This window comes from Asparagus officinalis, chromosome 5 (assembly GCF_001876935.1).
Source record: "Asparagus officinalis chromosome 5, Aspof.V1, whole genome shotgun sequence".
NCBI lineage: Eukaryota > Viridiplantae > Streptophyta > Magnoliopsida > Asparagales > Asparagaceae > Asparagus > Asparagus officinalis.
In genome coordinates, this window is record NC_033798.1 from 123971243 (window position 1) to 123993220 (window position 21978).

Here is a 21978-nt window from a genome sequence, read left to right on the forward strand (position 1 = left end):
GGAGACTACAAATCGACGGTCTCTTCAAATTAAGACGCGAAAGTCCTCCCCGCGTACAAGCATCAAGACGCACCGCGTTCACAGCCGCTGATATAGTGCAAACGCAACTCACATTCAGCTTCAAACGCTGCAAACGCAGCTCAGATCCAGCTGCCAACGCAGCTCATGTTCGGCCGCAAACACAGCCTCCGAAAGCTGCCAACGCAGTTTCCATCCACTGCAAATGCAGCTTCCAACAACTGCCAAACGCAGCATCTAACTGCTGCCAACGCAGCTTCCAACCGCTGCCAAACGCAGCATCTAACTGCTGCCAACGCAGCTTCCAACCGCTACCAAACACAGCATCTAATAGCTACCAACGCAGGTTCCATCTGTTGCCTAACGCAGCTCGCAAACACTACGTTCAAACGCAGATTTCATTCCAGAATGCAAGATTTGCGTTTGACTCGTTCAAACACGAGTTGAACGGTTCCAGAAACCGTTTTCTCCCCATGATCTGAGGGATTTCCGCCTCCACTTAGGAGCGGATTAAGGAGGCGGTTACACCCCCATTCAGCCCCACTTAGGAGTGAATTAAGGGGGCGGTTACACCCCTTAATCCCCTATAAATAACTAAAAAATCAGTTTAGTTGAGGGCTCTTCGGCTTGGGCAGATCAAGAGAGATCTTTGGATCATTGAGCATTTTCAGATCTAGAGATCGGCAAAGGGCATTCTTCGACAACATGAGCTATCTTCGTGCTTGGCTTGTCTAACCAATTACGGTTAAGATCAATTAACTCTTTTACAAGAATTTAAACTCGCTCTGAGTTATCAATTCGTTCAGAGTTTTAAACTTGCCACGCGAATCCTCCACAACGTCAAATCGTGAGAAGGAGATACTGTTCCAGTGAATCAAGACGTGCGGATTGTCAACGAAGAGCAAACTCGACGCGAGCATTCAAGGGAGGCACTTCATCACCACCGTGAAGAACCCAGAATTAAACAAAGGGGAGAATCCAGATCATTCTCCTCTTTTTTGTAATCGGGAATCCAAATTGTAATTAAGATCAAGAGAATACAAATCAAATTTTTTTCATTCTTTTTACTGCAAATTTTCCCACAAACACAGATATTTATATGTCATATTGGCATCATGACATAATTGAGTACATATTGTTTAGCTCATAATAAGATCCAATTTTTGCTTTAAAAAAATACAAAAAACTATTGTATCAAAACTATAATTTTTTGATGATGAGGTGAGGGAGAATCAGAAATGTACAGTAAAACCTGTCAGAAAACGGTTTAATACAGGGGTATTTGTTCATCAAAACTAGGAAAGCAACCAAATAATTAACAAACAATTTATTAATTGTTTAACTAACTATTTGATCATATTCAATTCAGTAGTTCGTATAACATTGAATAAATAATATTTAGTGTTCGAGTTCCTTAATGAATAGAATTTAACCAGGTATATATTCAATTTGCTTGCTTATCAAATATCCGTTTAAAATTTAATCGCTTATATTTTGTATTAGTACACATATAATGTTATATCTTCAACCCACTTATATTTTCTACTTAAGTTCTACATATTAATTTTGAGAGTCTTAAAGAATCTTAAATTAGTTTTGTAATAAAATTTTTGAATTAAATATATATACATCATAACTATAAAGAAATACTTTTCATTTATAAATTTAAATACTATTTAAAAATTAAATTCTTTGGCGGAATAAGTACACTTTAACATTCGATAAATATTCATGAATCAAATATCAAGTATCCGAGTCCGAATTTGAAAAACTCCAAACGTGGATGTTCATGTTTGAGTTCGAATTCTATAATTAGTATTCAAGTGGATTCGTTCGTTTACCACCCGTAACCAAAACCAACTGAGATTTAAAGGTATAAATCGAATTTTCTGAGTATATATGAAACTTGCTACACATCCCTGATAAGGGGTCACGAACAACAGCTTATATTATACCTAACCCCACTATTACTATATCTCGACTTATATAAATAAATACAACAAAAAAGCATCAGCCAGTAGCCAGCTTTCCCATTTGAACAACCACCCTCCAGCAAATCTCCAAGCATTCGACCTTCCTGCTGTTGGAGAGTACACAGATCATTCAATGCTAAACCGTAGGTGGCAGCATGTTCGAGGTGTATAACAAATGCCAAATCCTGATATAATACACAATGGAACTTCTTAGTTCAGCAAAATCTCTAGCTGGGTAGTAATAATAAAGGAAAGGTTAGCATGCGCTGATAACTATCCTCTTATGGGGTTGCTCCGGTTATTTGGGCATTTCCTGCCCTTTGTTCATGCTTTCTTTTACTGCGAGAACTGTGTCTAGACCGAGATCTGCCTGATTTTGAAGGATGCTTCTCTGCGGGATCTTGATCGATTGGTAACTTTTCGGACGGGAGCTGGGGAGGTGCATCTGGCCATGGAGTTCTCTTTGCAGGAACTGTGATATCCAGAGGGGGGTTTATTATCCATCTGGAAAAAAAAGGGTCAGAAACTTGCAACTGCACTCACACAAATTTTCTGAAATTGATATAAATGTAGATTACTGTTGATATAATATGTAGGTTAATTGCAAAATGACATGCAAGCTTGGACATCAACAGGTGGGCTATCCTCGCCACGTCCAAGCAGGCTGCCAGCAAGCGAAGCAACATAATTTAAGGGATTGTGTATCTATATTTGAATTTTACGTCCAAGCAGGCTGCCAGCAAGCGAAGCAACATAATTTAAGGGATTGTGTATCTATATTTGAATTTTAGAAAATGTATGACACAATGTCAGACGAAGCAACATAATTTAAGGGATTGTGTATCTATATTTGAATTTTAGAAAATGTATGACACAATGTCAGAGGAGGTCCAATTACCTTTCCCTAGTGTTCAGTACACAAAAGCAACTTCATATCGCCATAAGCGAGCAGCATCTCTAATCAAGGTTCTAAATATCGGATAGTGGGAAATTATCAGATGGGATTGTGGATATCGGAGAATTATCGAGGATATGTAGTAAATATCGGAGTGTCAATCTCGAATGATGTGCATACATAATATAATGTCTCAAATGTAATATAAACATATGTAATGAAATCTAAACATACAAAAATGTAAATAATATATGTTTAGAATCACTAACCAACTGTAGAAACTACTAAGGGAAAAGAGCATATTAGGATTTAGCTAAAAAAGAGTCATATGGGTGGACTTTTTGTTAAAAACCTTAAGAAATTTTTGCATAACTATATTGGAGTGTCTTAAATGTAATATAAACATATGTAGTGAAATCTAAACATACAAAAATGTAAATAATATATGTTCAGAATCACTAACCAATTGTGAAAACCACTAAAGGTAAAGAGCATAACTATATTGCTTCAAGACAAGTTATATAAAAGGACATATCGACCAACATATCGACTGATATATTGGCCATGTCATGGATCTATTGCCCAAACATTGCTAAAAAGCAATGAAGGACATTAAGACCATATCGTTTAGTGGCAAGCCTTATAAAAGGCTATATCAACCAATATATCAGGCTATATTGGGGATATTTAAAACAATGTCTCTCATACATGACATATTAAGGAAATTAGACACGTGTCTATAAGCACGCATGATAACACTATCATTTCCATCTGCGTTGCAGAAGCACTTTTTTATAAAGCCGTACACCTCTATGGCACATAGTATGTATGCTGGACGCTGACACTTATTTTTACACTCCTTGAATACTTTGCCGAATGGTTTTCAAGCCCTTCCTCAATTTACATTATATATGTTTCAATTTTCCATGTTATATACATGTCCCATGCTTCTCATATTTCCAAATAACCAAGTTAATAAGATCAAAACTGATAAGAACATGTAGATGCACATGGATATGAATGTACGACATACACAGATAAAATTAAAATAGATAAACAAATTAAAGAATGTCTCTGCTACCGCATATGGAGACCGACACAAATGACATCGTAGTTTTCAGTTTTTGCACACAACAAAGGGAATTAAGAACAATCAAAGTTGTCCTATATGCAAAATTAACCTTATTCTTAACCTCTAAAGATTGACAATAAGACCATTCATTCTTGGAATCAACATAAAAGTTGGGTTGACACAAATCTTTTAGGTGACTGCAAGCTACAAAAAGCATGCTTAATAATAAACATATAATAATAGGTTTGAGGAAAACTATCTTCTTCAGAGTAACCTAAGCAACAGCTATGGTTTTCATATTTTATGCATGCTTTTAATAGAACAATCAACACCATACTAAGGACTGGGACATTATTGACATGCTACCTGGTCATATACTAGTTTTTTCGCATCTCCTCTGCTTGTGCGTCTTACCATGTCCATTGTCGGAAGGTTAAGCACAAAAACCTGTGTTACTGTACTGAAAAGATTTCTCACTTGCAAATACACGCAACAATCAAGTGAAATTGTGAATCCTGTAGATTACTTATGGTAACTTCTGATGCAAAGATTGTACATAATTTATTATACATATTTCTTGAAATATAATTGAGTCGTAGAATTTCACTTTCTGAACAGGCTACTTGAAGTAGAAGCGGATGGAGATAATATTAGACATAACTAGAGACACGTAAGAAGCACATCTCACATCTTATGTATGCGAATAGAGACAACTTTCTTTTAACACCGTATTTAGTTTCATATTTAACATTGTACAAAGCACCAGGCTCCCAGTGTTCATAGGTTAAGACCTCATCATTAACAACTTAAACATATGTTTATTTATACCATTTATTTTATGTATGCGAATAGAGACAACCTTATTTAACACCGTATTTATTTACACATTTAACATTGTACAAAGCACCAGGTTCCCAGTGTTTATACGTTAAGACCTCATCATTAACAACTTAAACATATGTTTATTTATCCCATTTATTTCGATAGAGGACTTCTCATGTGATATGTCCTGAAGGCCTGTGTAATATGAAACGCCAAATACTCAAATCTGCCATTGAGAAGAGTAGTTATTACTTAGCAAAGAGAGTATTTGCATAAGACAATGTGACTAGTAAATGTGTAAGCATTACGCTGTTAGTGGTAAAGCTATTAGTGGTAAAACAACTGACACAAACATATAGCTTGAAGAAGTTTATATTGTGCACACTGCACAGACATCAATATGCCAAAGGGGGTAAAATATGCCCCCGTCCTAATAATCCTTATGGATTAAGATTTGTTTGACAACAATGGTATAACCTTGGTCAGTTCACACTTGTAAAATTTGCCCTTTCATCCACCTAAAAACTATAAGGTATTTCAACCATCCCATTTATATGGCTTACACAGCTCACCTCCATATGATGTAAAATAGCCTTCAAGTTTTTGGATCTCTTCAAGAGAAAATGACATCCAGTGACATGCTAAATTCCGAATTATCTTCCTCTTTCTCCTTTATCCTCCCAAAAGTACAAGGTATGGATTCGTTGACATCAAGTGCAGGCACAAGTTTGGGCATCCTGTAATGGATTAATTCTTGTACTATAAAAACTATTTTCCTGGGTAGTATGATTGTATATAGAGGAACTTGGACCCTTCTAAGCAGATCAAATATGTAAACATTGATGACAGGAGGTTCTTTTCATAATAACGTGAAGAATTCTTTTCCAGGACTTGATTCAATGCACTGAGATATCATAGTTGCATACTTCCAAATTGCTAGGCACAAATAAAATCTACATGCCCATGTAATTAACCCATCAGTTAATTATAAGAAACTCTGTTTAGCCCGTTGGTAGATCTGTGTTTGAATATCTATATATGCAACTGTGCATAAAGTTCAGTAAGATCTTAATCATAGTGAGTCTTTGTTTACCAACTGGTAAAACTATGTACCTGTTTAGTGTTTTCTTTGATTATGTATTCACTGAATTCTAACAGTTGACAGGTTGATTTAGTCTTCAAAAAAAAGGTCTATTTTGAATAAAATCTAGACACGGGTTTTTAGAAATATTCCTTAAAATAACAATATTGTCACAATGAAGGATCCAAGTTTGTTTATGCACCACAGTGGATCTCTTCTACAACTTAGGTTGAAAAGCCTTTTTGATCCTGCAAAAGCCAATCGTTGCAAACCAAAAACATTAGTCGAAGCCAAGAGTAACCATATGCACATTGTGGTTCATTTAAATGGGTCTTAAGTTAGTAAGTTACACCAGGAAGAACCAATACCGAGCATGAGAAAAGTAAGATCTGCCCATGAATAACATACAAATGGCTGACTTTGGGCGGCAATAAAAGTAATTAAAATTGTGTATTAATTACTTTTCCATTTTATACGACTAGGGATTAAATTTCAGCCGATTCAAAAAGCGTGGAGGCAATTTAAAATTTTCTTTGTTCGAAGCCTTGCTGTGTAGTAAAGCAACACTAAGATATTTCCATCATTGATTTCCACAAATCTCCTCCTACATCATGCTCTAAAATAATATAAGGCATCAACGCCAGCGCAAACATCTAAAAGAGAACACAATTCAGGGAGGGTTTTTTTTTTTGGGGGTGGGGGGATTTGAATTGTGTTTTCGTCTAAGTACTGAACTATGCCAACACATATTAAACATATTGTATTAACTTTTAAGCATGTCAATCTAATCCACCTGATACCATCAATATTGGCCAAAAACAACTACTGTGGAATGATATTAGTTAATAATAACCAACATATGAGAAGATTTGAGCTTCAAAGTACCAAAATTGATCTCATAGTGTTGTACTCGCAGAAAATAAAAACAAATAAGTGAATAAAAAATTTATGTTCAGATTTTTGACTTATTCCATGTATCTAAGCTCTAATCCAAAATTTGTGTCTCTCGGAACTCCCGATACTAATGCATGAGATTTTAAATTTTGGTCTGGTCATTTACAATTTATAAAGGCATCCATATTCCATTGATACTCATAAAATGGAGCTTATTACCATGGCAACATATACAATGGAAGTTACCATGCATATATTTCATTAAGACAAGCCTAGCCCATTTGTTCGTGGTGGATGACCAGCTACATTCCCTATAACTAGGTGGCAGAATAGCGATATGCATTCACAAGATCTATGTTCTGCCGAAATATTACTAACAAGACTAATATCATGAATAAGAATGGTGCATCAAAAGATCAGCAGGTAAGGTATAACACAGCAAAAGGGAAACAGATAGCATTGCATCACAGGAAGATACATCTAAAACAATTATTGCTATCAAAGTGAGAAAATAATGGGTTCTAGAAACAAACCCGGGAGGGAACTTGCTGTCTGCCCGTGCTTCCACCCGTAGCCACCACAGCATAACCTTCTTCCCGCAGCTTCCAAGAGGCTCAACACCACTGGCTTCCTTTAGCAAAGCCAGCGGGCTCTCAATCTCCTCCCCATTCAAACCCACGGAATCAAGATCCCTAACCCATTCCGGCTTACCCTCATCTTCTCCCCACACCAACTTTGAGTTCAGAACAAACCCAGCCCATTCTATCTTGGTCGGCAACACAGTCCCAACATCACCAACAGTAGTAGCAATATTTTCCATAAACGGCAATGAATTGAAAGTATGCCAACCAACCAACTGGTTCGATGAATTGCAAGCTGGACCTTGGATAGGCAGCGGCATATTCTCCTTATCTTCCTCACTCTTCTTCTCATTCTGAACTAAAGGTTCAGAGTTCCCGGAATGAGCAAGAATTCCGACTGATAACGCACCAATCCACTTCACTTTCTGAATCTCATCAAACAACTCCAAGCTATGCATGTTGCTGTCATCGGCAAACACCACAATTCCATCCAATTTCCTCTCTTTAACAACCCTAGTAAGTTGCATTCACAGTCAATCAGATCTACCCAATTGCTTAAAGAAAACTAACAAGGATATGATGTAGTTCAAACCTGAGCGCCTGGATCCGCATCAAAGCTTCCATTTTATGCCGATCCGGCCATTTCAGTGGCATCCCCCGCTCGAAACCCAAATGAATCGTCTTAATCTTCGACCGTTCAATCAAATCCGCAGTCTCATTCGAGATGCCGCCGGCCTCAACAACAATCCAAGTCAAATCGTACGGCACAAGCATCAACGTATGCATCAGTCCAGTGAGATGCAGGGTCTGGAAAGTTCTAACATAAGTCGGCGTAATGACAACAACGGGTCTGGGGTCTTGACCCCATAACTGAGCTCGCTGCTCCTGCTGAACCCGCTCCATGATCGCGGTGAGCCTTCATCGTCTCCGTCGGATCCGGATGGGAAATGGCCGGATCAAGATCCGTGGCGGCCGACGACGAGCGGCTGGGTCAGTTTCGGGGCGAGCTTCTGAGGCAGGTTTAGGGTTAGGGTCTGGAAGGGGAGAACAGGGACAGCGACGTGATTCTGGTCGGGATTAGGGTTTGGGCTAGGGTTAGAGAAGAGGAGGAAGAAGAGGAGGCGGAAAAGCGAAACCCGAGGCGGGCTGGCGAGGCAGAGGGAGTGGAGGGCGAGCCAGAAGAGTGAGGATGGGGACTTGTCGGCGGCGACGACGCGCGGCGGCGGCGCGAGGAGTCGGCGGCGGAGGACCGGAAGCTGGTGGTCCGGCGAGCTGGATTCTTCATTGAATTGGCGGTGTCTCTCTCTAGAGTTAGGGTTAGGGTTAGTTGAATCTTGGCTTAAAGTGTTAATTTAGGTTTTTAATAAAGAGAGGGGTTGGGAGTGGTTGAGAGAGTGTTAATGGTTGCTTTGAGGTCAAGAGAGCAGAGAGAGAGGAGGGAGGGCCAAAAAAAAAAGGAGAGAGGGGGGGTTGTCGGGTCGGGTAGGTAGGCGTTGGGTCCGATTTCGGACAGAGAGGATTAGGAAAGTTCTTTTATATATATAGAGAGAGAGAATTAACAGGAGACGCGTTTGTCTCGTGGGAATATTCATTTTCTTGTTACGTCTGGCGGGAGTGGGCTCCGTTTGCTGAGCTGTCCTTTTACGGGATTTTTAGGTTTATCTGCTTACTTTTTGTCAATCGTAGTCGACTTTCACTTTTATCTCACAGAAAATGCGTAAGTTATTAAGTTATATGTGACAATTTTTTTACATTTCAATTTCATAACCACTTACATACAAATCAAAACTAAAATTAATGTGATTTTGACTTCCCCTAAAAAATGACGAAGTCACATGAAAGTGACCAAAATAATAACCAATTTTAATTAAATAAATTTAACTGCATTTACTGATTAATCTCATTTTGTCACATCACATTCACAATGCATTTTAATAGTAATTTTTTTTTCAAACAAACGATTGTATTTCACTTACATGCTAACATGGACGTAAAAGTCATTTGCAAAAAAAGATTTAATAATAATAATAATAACGTACACATTTTGAATTCACTTTCGAACTGCCCAGACACCCCCTTAATCCTTTAAATCGTTAATCCTGATAGTACTTTAAAATTTTAAAATTATGCATTTAGTCTCTCAAATTGTGCAAATGCTATTGCGTCCCTTGATTTTTTTTATGAGTTGTTCTAGAAGCAGCCTCTTGAATTGTTGAAATTGATGTTAGGTTTCCAATTCTTGTAACTTGTCCTAAACTAATGTTTCAAGTAATGAATAGCATTTGCGCGTTATAAAAATTGGAGGGCCTAATGATATTTTCAATGATCTAAGAGTCTTATTTCAGACCATTAAAAGATTTAACGGGTTAATATTCTAGTTAATTTAATTACCTTTACATGTGTTTGTTTTTACTCTTATCCTCTGAGTCTGACATGACTACCAAACCTCTCGCCCCTTCTTGGCAACATTGCGGAATTATTGGGCCATAGATACGAAGATTTAGATGGTAATTTGAATTATCTATATACGGAGAGAGAGAGAGAGTGTGTGTGTGACATGATCGAGTTTTAATGTTACATTCATAAGCACTTAATGAAATATATTATTTATATGATCATCAAGACGTAAATCGACCAAAAAGTACTGCTTAGTTTCCCAATTGGCCAATTCTTTTTATTTTTTATTTTATTCTGTAGAAAGCCCAAGCATTCGGCCCTTCGAACTTTTTGGCCCATGTTACGAAGGGCCCATCACGTAACGAGCTCTCGGCATCCATGGACATGGCCTTCGGTGTAAAACAATAGTGTTAGATGCTGTGATACAATTCAATTAACATTTCTTAGCTATTTTTATATCAAAAAAGAAGGAAAAAGCAAATCTTACGTATTTCCATTAAACAAAAAGCATTCCAGTATATTCTTTTAGAAGGCATTATTCTGAAATTAAACAATTTTAAAGATTTCGTTAGTATCCAAACATTTGATTTTGTCTTTTCCATCACAAAACCACCGAAATTAATGAATAGATTGAATAAAAAGAAAGTAAAACATATAAAGCTCAAGGGCTTTGATTTCCAAAATTCGTTCAGTTCATACCAAAGGCGTTTTGTTTGTAGATCATCATACAAAGTTCCTAGCATTCACATGATGGCAGTTACTTCAGCCTGTATTACAAAATGAATGTACTTAAAACCCGAAAAAAATTAACCTTCTCACCCCTTCTCCACAGCGAACTACATCAAAGTCTGTACGCGTACAGATTTACCCAGGCTTAGCGGAAAACCCACACTTCTTCCACGAGTATCGTCACGCGGTTACAATTGAAAAATTTTGGGAATAAAACGTACATGCTCGCGACGCTCTTTCCTTTATCGACATGCAATTTCGACGTCTGGCTACACCTCTCTCACAGCAACACTGAGAACTTCTCCGTTTAACAACCAGTACCCAGCCAAGACTTTGAACTCCAAACATAGAGAGAACACAACGCAAAATTTAGCAATTAAACGAGTCATGCAAAGACGACCAGGGAGTAGGCGTAAATAAACCTTAAAGTACCCCAGATTTAGATACTCCCAATCCCATACCCCCCCCCCAACCCCAAACAAGATGACACACATAAAAAACTAAGTAAATAAATTATTTGATAAGAAATAATGTGACACACAACTAACAAAACTTACAACAAAGCTTTCTGGTGTCGGCTATACCTAACAAAGCTTGAATAATAGTGAAGTATTTGACGGTGTAATTTTAGCTCCCAGTCAATTCCTTCATTCGTGCATGTGACGTATTTTTACTAGCTCCAGCATGAGACCAAAAAAAATCTAACCTAAAAAAGCAATTGAAAGCATAATCAGGCTTTTGAAGAAATTGTCTGAGAAATCAGCGCTTATACTAGTCCACATTAGCTTACGTGTGTGACATGAGACCGCCTAAAAAACCAATATGGTATTGGGACATCAGGCTACTACTTTAAATTGAGGGGGTTGGGGGGGGGGGGGGGGGGGGGGCTGATTCCATAACTCTCCTCCTTCCCGAATCTATATTTGATTTTGCGAGCATAGATACAGCACAACTCAGTAATTCAATCACCTTAAACAATATGGCATTCCACACATCTAGTACACCTTAAAACGTTCATATAAGCTGTCGCATCTTCGCGGTTGAAGAACTGTCAGGTTGGCTACAAGTTATGTACAATGGATCTCACCGTATCAGTTATTCACCATGTCATACTCGAAGAAGCGTTCACAAGTGAGAAAATGAAGCTTGATAGAAGCAAGTACATACTCTCAAAAGAGATCACTGATCTCATAATGAATTGTAGATGTTTTCATACATAATTGACATTTTGGCTCTATGTTTGTATAAGGGAACTTCCTAAAACGATCACGTCAAACTAATGTATTTCTTCCACTCTCTTACATGACACCTCCATACCTCCACGTCCTCGAAGTAATTGCAACATCCTGGAGATCCTGAATCACCTTTGAAAAAAAAATCTCCACGCTTCTTTTTTCTCCCTCTCTTTACAAACACATGCATAAACACGTGTGCGTGCGCACTTACGCACTACTAATGATAAGCATAGCTCGATCTCATGCGGGTGTATGTGGGTGGGTTTTTTTTTTCTGTTTTTTTTTTTTTTTTTTTTTTTTTTGGGGGTACTGGATAGAATCTAACCTCATCTACCCAACCCTGAGTAAGGCCTTAGGATCTAATCCTCTGTGATGTTGATGCTCAGCAAAGCAAATGCCATATTGCTTTACTTAAAATGCCAATCTGATATGTATGAGCTCAAAGAGAAGAAAAATCAATAACTACACTTCAAAAAAAACACAAATGGTTGAGAATTTTGCAGTCCCTATGAAAACCAAAACCATGTCCTCCAAAAAAGGAAAGATGAAAGGCTTCGATTTTAAATTACAACAATAAAACCTATATCTATAGCTTGACTGAGCCAGCTAAAGACCTAGCAAGTAAAAGAACTTCAACAGGTTACTACAATTCGAAAAAGCACAAAATAGTTGAGAATTTTGCAGTCACTTTGATAACAAAAACCATGTCCTCCGAAAAGAAAAGATGAAAGACTTTGGTTTTAAATTACAACAATAAAGCCAATATCTTGCTTGACTGAGTCAGCTGAGAACCTGGCAAATAAAAGAAGTCAACAGGGTTAACAACCCACTTGGAACATCAAGTAGACATGAGCAGAAAATTAAAACATAAACATAGCTTAGCAAGTTGACAATTCTTCTTCAGACTTCTAGAATATTATTCGGAAAAAGTCTTCATCACTCTAGCTAAAAAAGCTCATGATTCTAAAGTGATTTTTCCCTAATATCCTTGACTTTGAATATGTAGAATAGATCATGACGTTCTTACTTTTAATTTGTGACGCCGATGGCTCAACAAAGCAGCATTTAATTGCGCTTTGAGATATTACTCTCAATAAACAATAGTCTAGCGTTGATGAACTAAAGAGAAGAAGAATTCAATTTATAACAAAAAACCAAGGCTTTTAGAAATACAACAAGAAGGACACCGTGTTCTTTGCAAAGCAAAGATCAAAGACTCCATCGCTTAAATTGCAATGGTTAAGCTGAAATCTTGCTTCAAAAAATCAGCTAAAGAACCTGATAAGGAAGGGAGAGGGGGTTACAGACTTACAGTCAGTTATAATATTATGTGCCTGTTGACAACAGAAATTAGAGACAAATCAAAAATTGTGACATGGCATAGCAACTTGACATGTCTCTAGCCAACAATTTCCATATTCTTTTAACTATTTTTTCCGAGTGACTTGGCATAGCAACTATTTATCCATGTCTCTAGCAAAATAATTTGAATATGTAAAATAGTAGAAGTCTCTACCAAGTGATTTATGACCTTTCCAGTTTCTGTTTGGAACAGCAAGACTTTGCTACAGTGGTCATGAAAATATCATCTAAGAGTGGGTCATTGTACCTTATAATAATACCTAAACAATCACTTAAGAAATGTCAAAGTTATCACAGCTTCAAGTTAATACTACCAGAAATCAAAAACTGGGGAAGACGTACATCACCAGATGCTGCTCACTCATTCATGTCCAGATTCCCATAAAAAATGACATGTTAGAGTTGATAAATGCTTAGATGATCGAATAATACAGGATACCAAGAATACTGATGTTGCTTATAATCTATTATGGCAACTTAGTAAGATCTATCCACCTTAAATATTCTATGTCATGCGTGATGATTAATGTTACTTGAAGCGTTATACATCACTTCTGTGATTTACCTTGCAATCAAACACACTGAGCAACAACAAAAATTTTAATTTTTCAAATAATGGTTGCAGATTTTGTGAGGCAAAAGAGAAAGGGAAATGAAAACATCTCTCCAGGAAAATGGCATTGTGAACAGTATTAGCGCAATTTTGCTAATTAATACAGCTAGCAAGTTCATGTTCTATAGATAAGAACGCCAGATATTATACTCATGCAACAACCTTATCAGTGATGAATTGAGCAAACAAATACGGGTGCATAAGACATGTATATGCAACATGATAAATAAGAACAAGTTGTTGTTTATAACCAACAGCAATCGATTCCGAAGGAAAGCATGAGCAGCTAAATGAAATCACTATTTTACCGCTGCAGCAACCAAAAACACAAAATAAATAAAACTTAATAGAAAGCAACAAGAATATGGAACATATCAATGCAAGAAATTGAAGAGTTGTTCTCTTTACTTTGACAAGTGAAATTGATTTCCATTGTTGTCAGCTGCTGCTGCCGCCATCCCCCTTGCCCCATCTCCTAAGAGTCGAAGCAAAAAAGTTCTTCCCCGACAAAAGTAGCATCTTGTTCTTCCATGGTGATGACCTACCATTGCTTGTTGACGGCATATCAATGTCGTCCATTTGCTGAGCCACTCCATCGATTTGATCTCCTGCACCAATTTCAATCATCCCATTCTCACTTAGACTCATATCTTGCATCTCCATCTGCACAATGGAGTCTAAATTGACAGCCAATGATTCCCTGCTTGCCCTTAACCAATCCGCACCCTCCGGTGTAACTCCCCTACACTTCTTCACCTTCACCTTTATCAAATTCGGGCATCCTTCAGCAAGTGCCTCCATACCCTGATCAGAGACCGGGCACCCTTTAATGCACAACTTCTTCAAAGCTATGCATTTTGAGGCAATGCAAGAAATCTCAGCATCCCCAAATGTCTCACTTCCACAAAGAGCTAATCTTTCCAGATTTTTACAGTTGCTAGCTATGAGCCCTAAACTTGCCCCTGTCGGATTAACACCAATCAAAACCAATTCTTGAAGATTAGGGCAACGTCTGGCCACAGTTATGAGCCCTTCATCACCGATTCGATTCGTCTTCCATCCATCGATATGTAGCTTCCTCAAAAGCCTGCACTTTTCCGCGACCGAGCTCAGCCCTAGATTAGTGCACTCAGGAGTCTTAACAAGATGAAGAACTTCAATCTCAGAGCACAGAGACAAAGCAAACAGCCCGCGATCGCTGACATGGAGCTTCTCCAAATGGATCTCAACAATCCCCCGCGCGTTCTCAGCAATCTCTTCAAGCAACCGATCCCAATCTCCAGAGCACCTGAACAATTTTAGGGTTTTAAGGTTCGGCGATCCAGCAATCAACGGACCAAAACACTGTCCATTATACAACTCCTTCAAGCAAACGGATCTAAGAGATTTTGCAGCTGCGCCGGGTCCAATCGATTCGGCGGCGGCATCGGTCAACCCCCGGAGCCTCTTAATCGAGATCTCCTCCAGAAAAGCGCAGCCTTGAAGAACGGCGTCGATCCCTTTGGCGCCAAAAGTGCAAGATCCGCAAGAAAGCTTCTTGAGACTCTTACAATTAGCAGCGAGCGCGGCCATTCCAACATCGGTAATCTCTCTACAAGCTCGCAGCTTTAACCTGATAAGATTAGGGCAGCGCCGAGAGATGACGTCGAGCGCGCCATCGCCGATGTCTATCAGATCGGCGAGTCGCACTTGAGCGCGATCTTCGTGACGGAGTCAAACCGAGCAAAGATCGCCGGATCGCGTCGACGAGAGCAGCGCGCGAGCGTCCAGGGAGAGGCGGTGGCGGCTCTGCCGTCGACGGCGAGCCACCGCCTGCATACAAGCGAGCAGTGCTTTCGATCGCCGGAGGAAAGAGACTGGAAGATCAGAGCAGGCACTCGTCGGGGATTGTCGAGCGTGTGTCGCGTGCGCGGTCAGCGCCTGCCCCGCCGTAGCGCCTCCTGCGGCGGCGGGAGTCGCATGAACCATACTTTTGGCGTGTGATCTGGGGCGGCGAGCTGAGGGAGGAGGAGGATCTCGATGGCGCTGAGCTGGATTGGCCCATTAAAGGCGCACGTTTCGAGAGGGTTCAGCTATCGTGCGCCGGTGGGGGGAGGGACTGTGGCCATGGATTTCTTTTCGCCGCTGGCGGATTTGTGTGGGATTTGGGAAAAGATGGGGGAGCGGAGGACTTGAGATGGGAATTGAATATGGTTAATTTTGGGTGGGTGAGAAATTGGGAGGGGGGGCTTCTTTGATATTTGGAGAGGAATTGGACGGCTGAGATTAAAAGGGAGGTGGGGCGTCAACGGAGAAGAGGGAGCGCGCTGTTGTCACCAACGGGAACTGAAAAAATTTATGGCGTGCTTTGAACGGAGAATGGGGGGGCTCCTTCGAAGAACGAAGGTTGGTCGAATTCTTTATGGCCCCTTCGCTTTTCAAAATTTCTCTGGTTAAGGCCGCACGACCTCGTGTCTTAGAGCATCTCCAACAGCTTTCCCATCTTCTTGAAATACTTAAATTTGGAGAATATAGAGCTTTTTTTTTTGTCCAACAGATTCCCCATCTCATTCCCCAAAATAGGGAAGGAGGAGAAAAAATAGGGAGTCTTCCCCAAATCTGTAACATTCTCCAAATTTTTTGGGGAGAGCTTTATTATTATAATAAATACGATTTTTCAAAATGGGGAAGCTGTTGGAGTTGGAGCAAAAATAATTTGGAGAATATGACTTTTGTTTCTCCATTTTAGAGAAAATTTTGGGGAAGCTGTTGGAGATGCTCTTATATACTTAACAATTAGATAGTTGACAAAGTGAAGTTGTCCATCTTTGGTTAAATACAAAGTATATAAACGATTCAAATGAATATTGCTGTATTATTGATTCAGATGTTATTTTCCTTTCGTTGCTTCCAATTTTCTAATAATATATATAGTTTTTTTTCCCCCTTGAAAAGTAGAATCAGTATTATTCTATTGAGAAGTAATAATGTATTTGCTATAAATTCTTTTTAGATTAGTAATTGTTGTATCACAGAAATTGTTAAGTATAAATTACTTTTAAGAATGTTACATGCGTCTCGATAATCTAACTTAAGCTTCATAACGCTAACCCGACTCGGGTGTCTCACGAACGCCGGCTCCCCTCCTTAATGCATTTTGAGACTCGAGATTAAAGGCGTTCTTACATGGACTCTCTCGAAGGACCAGGACGGAAGGCGTGTCAACTTCGACTCTTGGAGGATCGAGACGAAACGTGTCATCACCTGTAAAGCCAAAGGCATCCTTCCTCAAACTCTCTCGAAGAACCAAGACAAAAGGCGTCTCGAATCGATCCCGGCAACGCATCTCGAACAACAGGAGGATCTATCTGTTTCGTCTTCCCCAGCGATGTCAGCTGGTCACCATCGCATTTAATGCATGGTCAGAGCCATTATTACATCCTTGTCGAAAGTCATAATGACTCCTCAGATAACGTCAGTACCTTATCCGTTTTGTTGCCGCTGCATTAATGCAAGGATGATTCGGACCACTAGTTGTCGACGCATGTAAAATGTCGTCTGACTAAGCTAATTGCATGGACCAGATCGAAGTTATTCAAATACACTTTTCGGCTCACTATAAATATGTAGATTGTCTTCTGCATGGGTTACACTGTTCTCCATAATGAAAAACTCTAAAAACTATTTCTTTCATACTTTCCTCTCTCTTAAGATCATCACTAACTTGATTGTTCCGAAGAACCACCGGAGAACCCAACTCCAACCCTCTGACATTTTGTATGTACAGAAATTTGTCTTTTGCTCAGAGCAATCAGCAATTAAATAGGATTGAGGGACCTTAAGCTCTCCTAAATCAACTCTAGCCCCACAAATAAGTTTCTGACGTAAACGGTAATATAAGATCAAAACAAGCGAGAATTTCTCATGAATGGCGGTTGATATTGGTTTTTCTCTTGTTTCGTATAATTATAGTTACTAGTAAAAAAAAATTTAAATACGAGAAGCATGTATCATGCCGTTGTATTGTGGGGACGGAAGCATATGGATGGGGATCAAATTCCATGCCCTTTTTTTATTACTTTCTTATTCTTTGGCGCAAAAGGATTCAGAAGAAATTCATCATTTGACTATTGAAGGGGCTAAAAATAATTTTCCTGCTGGAGTAATCTTAAGACTTGGGCCCATCTTTTTGGAGCTTCTGAGACGTTTTCCTTTTTGAATTGTCTGCGTCGGTCACCGTTGCGCGCGTCGGCAGGCAGAGGTGGGGGGGATGGACGGGAGACAGAATGACGGTTGGTTTCCAAGTGTAATTATGGCCGTTTATTGACCATTTTTCTTTGGAGTCCGAATCAATTAAATGAGGCCGGTTATTTATTTGGAAGCTTCTAATTCTGTTTCGTGAGCTCTGAACCGGGTCCTAGTTAGGGTTGCGAGTTAAGACATCATTTACGAAATACAAATTAAATCGGAATACTCTCTGTATACAAGTTCGAACTATATAATAAGGGCATCTCCAACAGTTTCTCTAAAATTTTCTTTAAAATAGGGAAGCAAAAGTCATATTCTCCAAATTATTTTTACACCAACTCCAACAGCTTACTCATTTTGAAGAATCACTTTTTTCCTCTAAAATTTTGGAGAATGCTGCAGATTTGGGGAAGTTTTCCCATTTTTTCTCCTCCATCCCTATTTTGGGGAATCAGATGGGGAATCTGTTGGACCAAAAACCTAACTATATTCTTTAAAAGTGGGAAATGTGAAAGCTGTTGGAGATGCTCTAAGTAGCGTACAAGAGCAACTGTAAATCAGGATGTCACATAGTGCGCCGAGTTTAATATTGACACGGTCTTGGTCGAGGAAAACATGCGTTGTTTTGAATTTTATATTCTATGCAATCGACTGAAGTTCCACACGTTCGTAAAGAAGATAATTAAGCTCGTAATTTTGTTGCAAATTTTACTAGGATACATCAAAAGTGAATTCGGCTGATAGGTGAGATACTGGAGGAGCTCAATGACCTTCCTTAGACGTTAGAGGTTTTTAATTTTTTTAGATAGATGAGTTATGTCTGTAATCACAATAAAATAAAAGGTAACAAAAACAATTTGAAGTTAAAAGTTGTTACTCGTAATAAACCTCTCATTCCTAAGATCAAAATAAAATAATACAATAATAAAAAGGGAAAATCCTCTTTTAACCCAAAGTTTTACCCCAACTTATTTAAAAACTCATTCACTTTTCAAAACATCAATAGACCCACTATATCACATCCCACTTATTTTTAAACCCAAATGTACAATACACCCATTATTTGTACTGTATTTATCCAAAAATTTGAAAAATCCTAACTACCATTCATCCCCAACTAATCTCTCCCTCTCCCCTCCTCCTCCATCTGAGCTCAGATAGAGATCTCTCCCTCTCCCCTCCTCCTTCCTCTTCCCTCCTTCACTTCCCCTCAACCACTAACCACCACCTCCTCCTCTTCCCTCCCTTCACTTCCCCTCCTCCCTCAAGCCATCAACCTCTGCATCCACTGCCTATCTCCCCTGCGCCGCGACCGCACTACCACCACCACCGTCGACGCTTGAAGTAGATGAGAATAGCCACCAATGATTTCGACATTGACTCCTGTAGTTCGCCCATCAACCTGAAGCGCACTTGTCATTGCCGCCAGTGGACGGAGCTTGAGGAGCACTCGGATGTAATGGCGGAGGTCGAAGACCGCTTGGCTTTGTAAGGAGCTGCTTTCGCATAAGCCAGACGACGATGGTGAGGATCCTTGGCGCTCAAAGGAAGTGGGTTCGGCCAGAAGGAGGTGGGTTATGTTGTTCTCCATTGCAAGTCAGGTTAGTTCAACTCTTTGCCCCACACTGTTTTGTTGAATTTACGCTTAGTGTTCTCTCTTATCAATATTTGATTTTGATGATTGATGTGGTTACTACAAATTCTAATTTATTGTTCTGTCATTCTAAAATCTCATGAACCTACAACTTGCAGCCTGTTCGTGATCGCTTCAAAAATAACGCTGATGCCAAAAAGCTATTGGAAAAAAGTGAAGGTAACCTTTGCCTTGATATCTCAATTGCTCATAAGATATGTACATTCATAGAGATATCAAAAATAACGCTGATGCCAAAAAGCTATTGGAAAAAGTGAAGGTAACCTTTGCTTGATGCTCAATTGCTCATAAGATATGTACATTCATGAGATATCAACCATGACTTACATAACTATGGTTCCTCTCTGGACATTATGTTTTAAAATTAGAACTATAGTTCTTGCTTGCATTTATGAATAGAATTTTCCTTAGAGTTGATGATTGATGTGAAAATCCTCCCTCTTTTTGCAAGCGTACAAAGTTACTAGGTGATTATTCTTACTTGTTGGTGTTGGGAATGGTGACGAGTTGTAACATAAAAATTCTAATTTTCTTATTGCTTGGTGGTCCTTCAGATTCTTATTGTTCTTGTGGGTTTTGATAATTCGAAGCATTACGACATCAAAATCGATATTACTTTCATGTATTTTGATTTGGAAATGCACGATAAGTTAGAATTGATATTGCATAAAAGCTTATAGATGATTCCTTTGAAAGTGGTATGAAGCCTCTTATGCTAGCATTTCTCGATATTACTTTCATGTATTTTGCTTTGGAAATGCACGATAAGTTAGAATTGACAGTTAATAAAATTTTCTTATCATGCAATCATTGATTGTGACATTTATTTGTGCAGGAGCGTAGATTGTAACATTTTTATGGTGGGATACATATATTCCATCATCAATGGCACACCTAACGTAACGCACAGCTACCCCTCAATCAGAAACCATTCGTCAATGCACACTAACTTTCCAATCAAATACATGAGAGAATCCCCCACTATTGGCATTCGATCAGATCTTCGCATTGCTGTCACATTGCAACCCAAACGGCAAATCAACTACAGCCTGCAATATGATGTACCAAGTAGTATCCAATGTATCGTGTTGTATGAAATTTTCTATATTATGTATATATAGATGATTTGTGTGCATATTGTATCAAATGCACTATCCAATGTATCATGTTGTATCAAATTTATCAGTGTAACTAGTAGAAATGTATCTAGTAGAAATGTATACAACGTTTCGATAGTGGTGATTTTGGATTATTTCCATTCAATCTTCATGGATTATTTTCATTCAATGTTATGCGCTTGAGTTTAGTGGTTGATAGATATGAATATCTGTAATGAACTGATGCACTGATTGAACTGAAGAAATTTTGATGGTAGGTTGTGTTAACTACAGCCTATTGGGCAATATTATGTGTCGCGTGACCAATTATCCACCTCGACGAGGGGTACTCGCTCAATTTTTAGATTTTGATAAAGTATAGCACTTTATGGGAAAGTATAGCAGCTTATTGATAAAGTATAGCACCTTATTATAAAGTATAGCACCTTATGGCAATAGTATAGCACCTTATCGATAAAATATAGCACCTTTTGGTCGCTGGAAATTCAGCAACTTATTGTGATAAGTCAAATCAGTTTTTTTAGGGCAATGCAAACACTCGACGACCTACGTGACGTGTTTATTGACCAATCATCCACCGTGACGGGGGGTCCTCGCGCAGTTTTGAAGCTAGCACCATCAAAATTTCTGAGCTCCGAGTCGTCGCGACCATTTTAGTTTTTTTCCGCGCGACGAGAACACTCGGCGACCGACGCGTCGTCGTAATAGGCCGATCATCCTCCGCGTCGGCCGGTCCTCGCCTAATTTCGAAGCTTCAGGCAAAGTATAGCACCTTATTGCAAAGTATAGCACCTTATGGCCAAAGTATAGCACCTTGTTGCAAAGTATAGCACCTTATGGCCAAAGTATAGCACCTTGTTGCAAAGTATAGCACCTTATGGCCAAAGTATAGCACCTTACGCTCTCTGGAAATTCTGAGCTCCGAGTCGTCCAGAACCATTTCAGTTTTTTTCCCCGCGGCGAGAACACTCGGCGACCGACGCGTCGTCGTAATAGGCCGATCATCCGCCGCGTCGGCCGGTCCTCGCCCAATTTCGAAGCTTCAGGCAAAGTATAGCACCTTATTGCAAAGTATAGCACCTTATGGCCAAAGTATAGCACCTTACGCTCTCTGGAAATTCTGAGCTCCGAGTCGTCGCGACCATTTCAGTTTTTTTCCGCGCGACGAGAACACTCGGCGACCGACGCGTCGTCGTAATAGGCCGATCATCCGCCGCGTCGGCCGGTCCTCGCCCAATTTCGAAGCTTCAGGCAAAGTATAGCACCTTATTGCAAAGTATAGCACCTTATGGCCAAAATATAGCACC

General features: G+C 39.3%; 2 protein-coding genes and 1 long non-coding RNA gene across 3 annotated transcripts; 1 reads left to right on the forward strand and 2 right to left on the reverse strand.

Moving 5' to 3' along the window:
* Window positions 1861–8338, reverse strand: LOC109841103 (probable glucuronosyltransferase Os06g0687900). The gene is made up of 4 exons (XM_020409971.1): window positions 7929–8338; window positions 7289–7849; window positions 2270–2495; window positions 1861–2176 (listed from the first exon to the last, which is right to left on the reverse strand). The coding sequence occupies exons 1-3, from the start codon at window positions 8237–8239 to the stop codon at window positions 2273–2275; spliced, it is 1095 nt and encodes a 364-aa protein (XP_020265560.1). The 5' UTR covers window positions 8240–8338; the 3' UTR covers window positions 1861–2176; window positions 2270–2272.
* LOC109841102 (F-box protein At1g47056-like) lies at window positions 12077–16036 on the reverse strand. Its single transcript, XM_020409970.1, is given in 6 exon segments — window positions 12077–12489; window positions 14081–15352; window positions 15355–15405; window positions 15407–15462; window positions 15465–15539; window positions 15542–16036. Coding segments are annotated over 5 exon segments (1599 nt in total). The 5' UTR covers window positions 15717–16036; the 3' UTR covers window positions 12077–12489; window positions 14081–14110.
* On the forward strand, window positions 19772–20769 carry LOC109843605. Its single transcript, XR_002247731.1, has 2 exons — window positions 19772–19812; window positions 20389–20769. It is a non-coding gene; the product is annotated as an uncharacterized LOC109843605 (long non-coding RNA).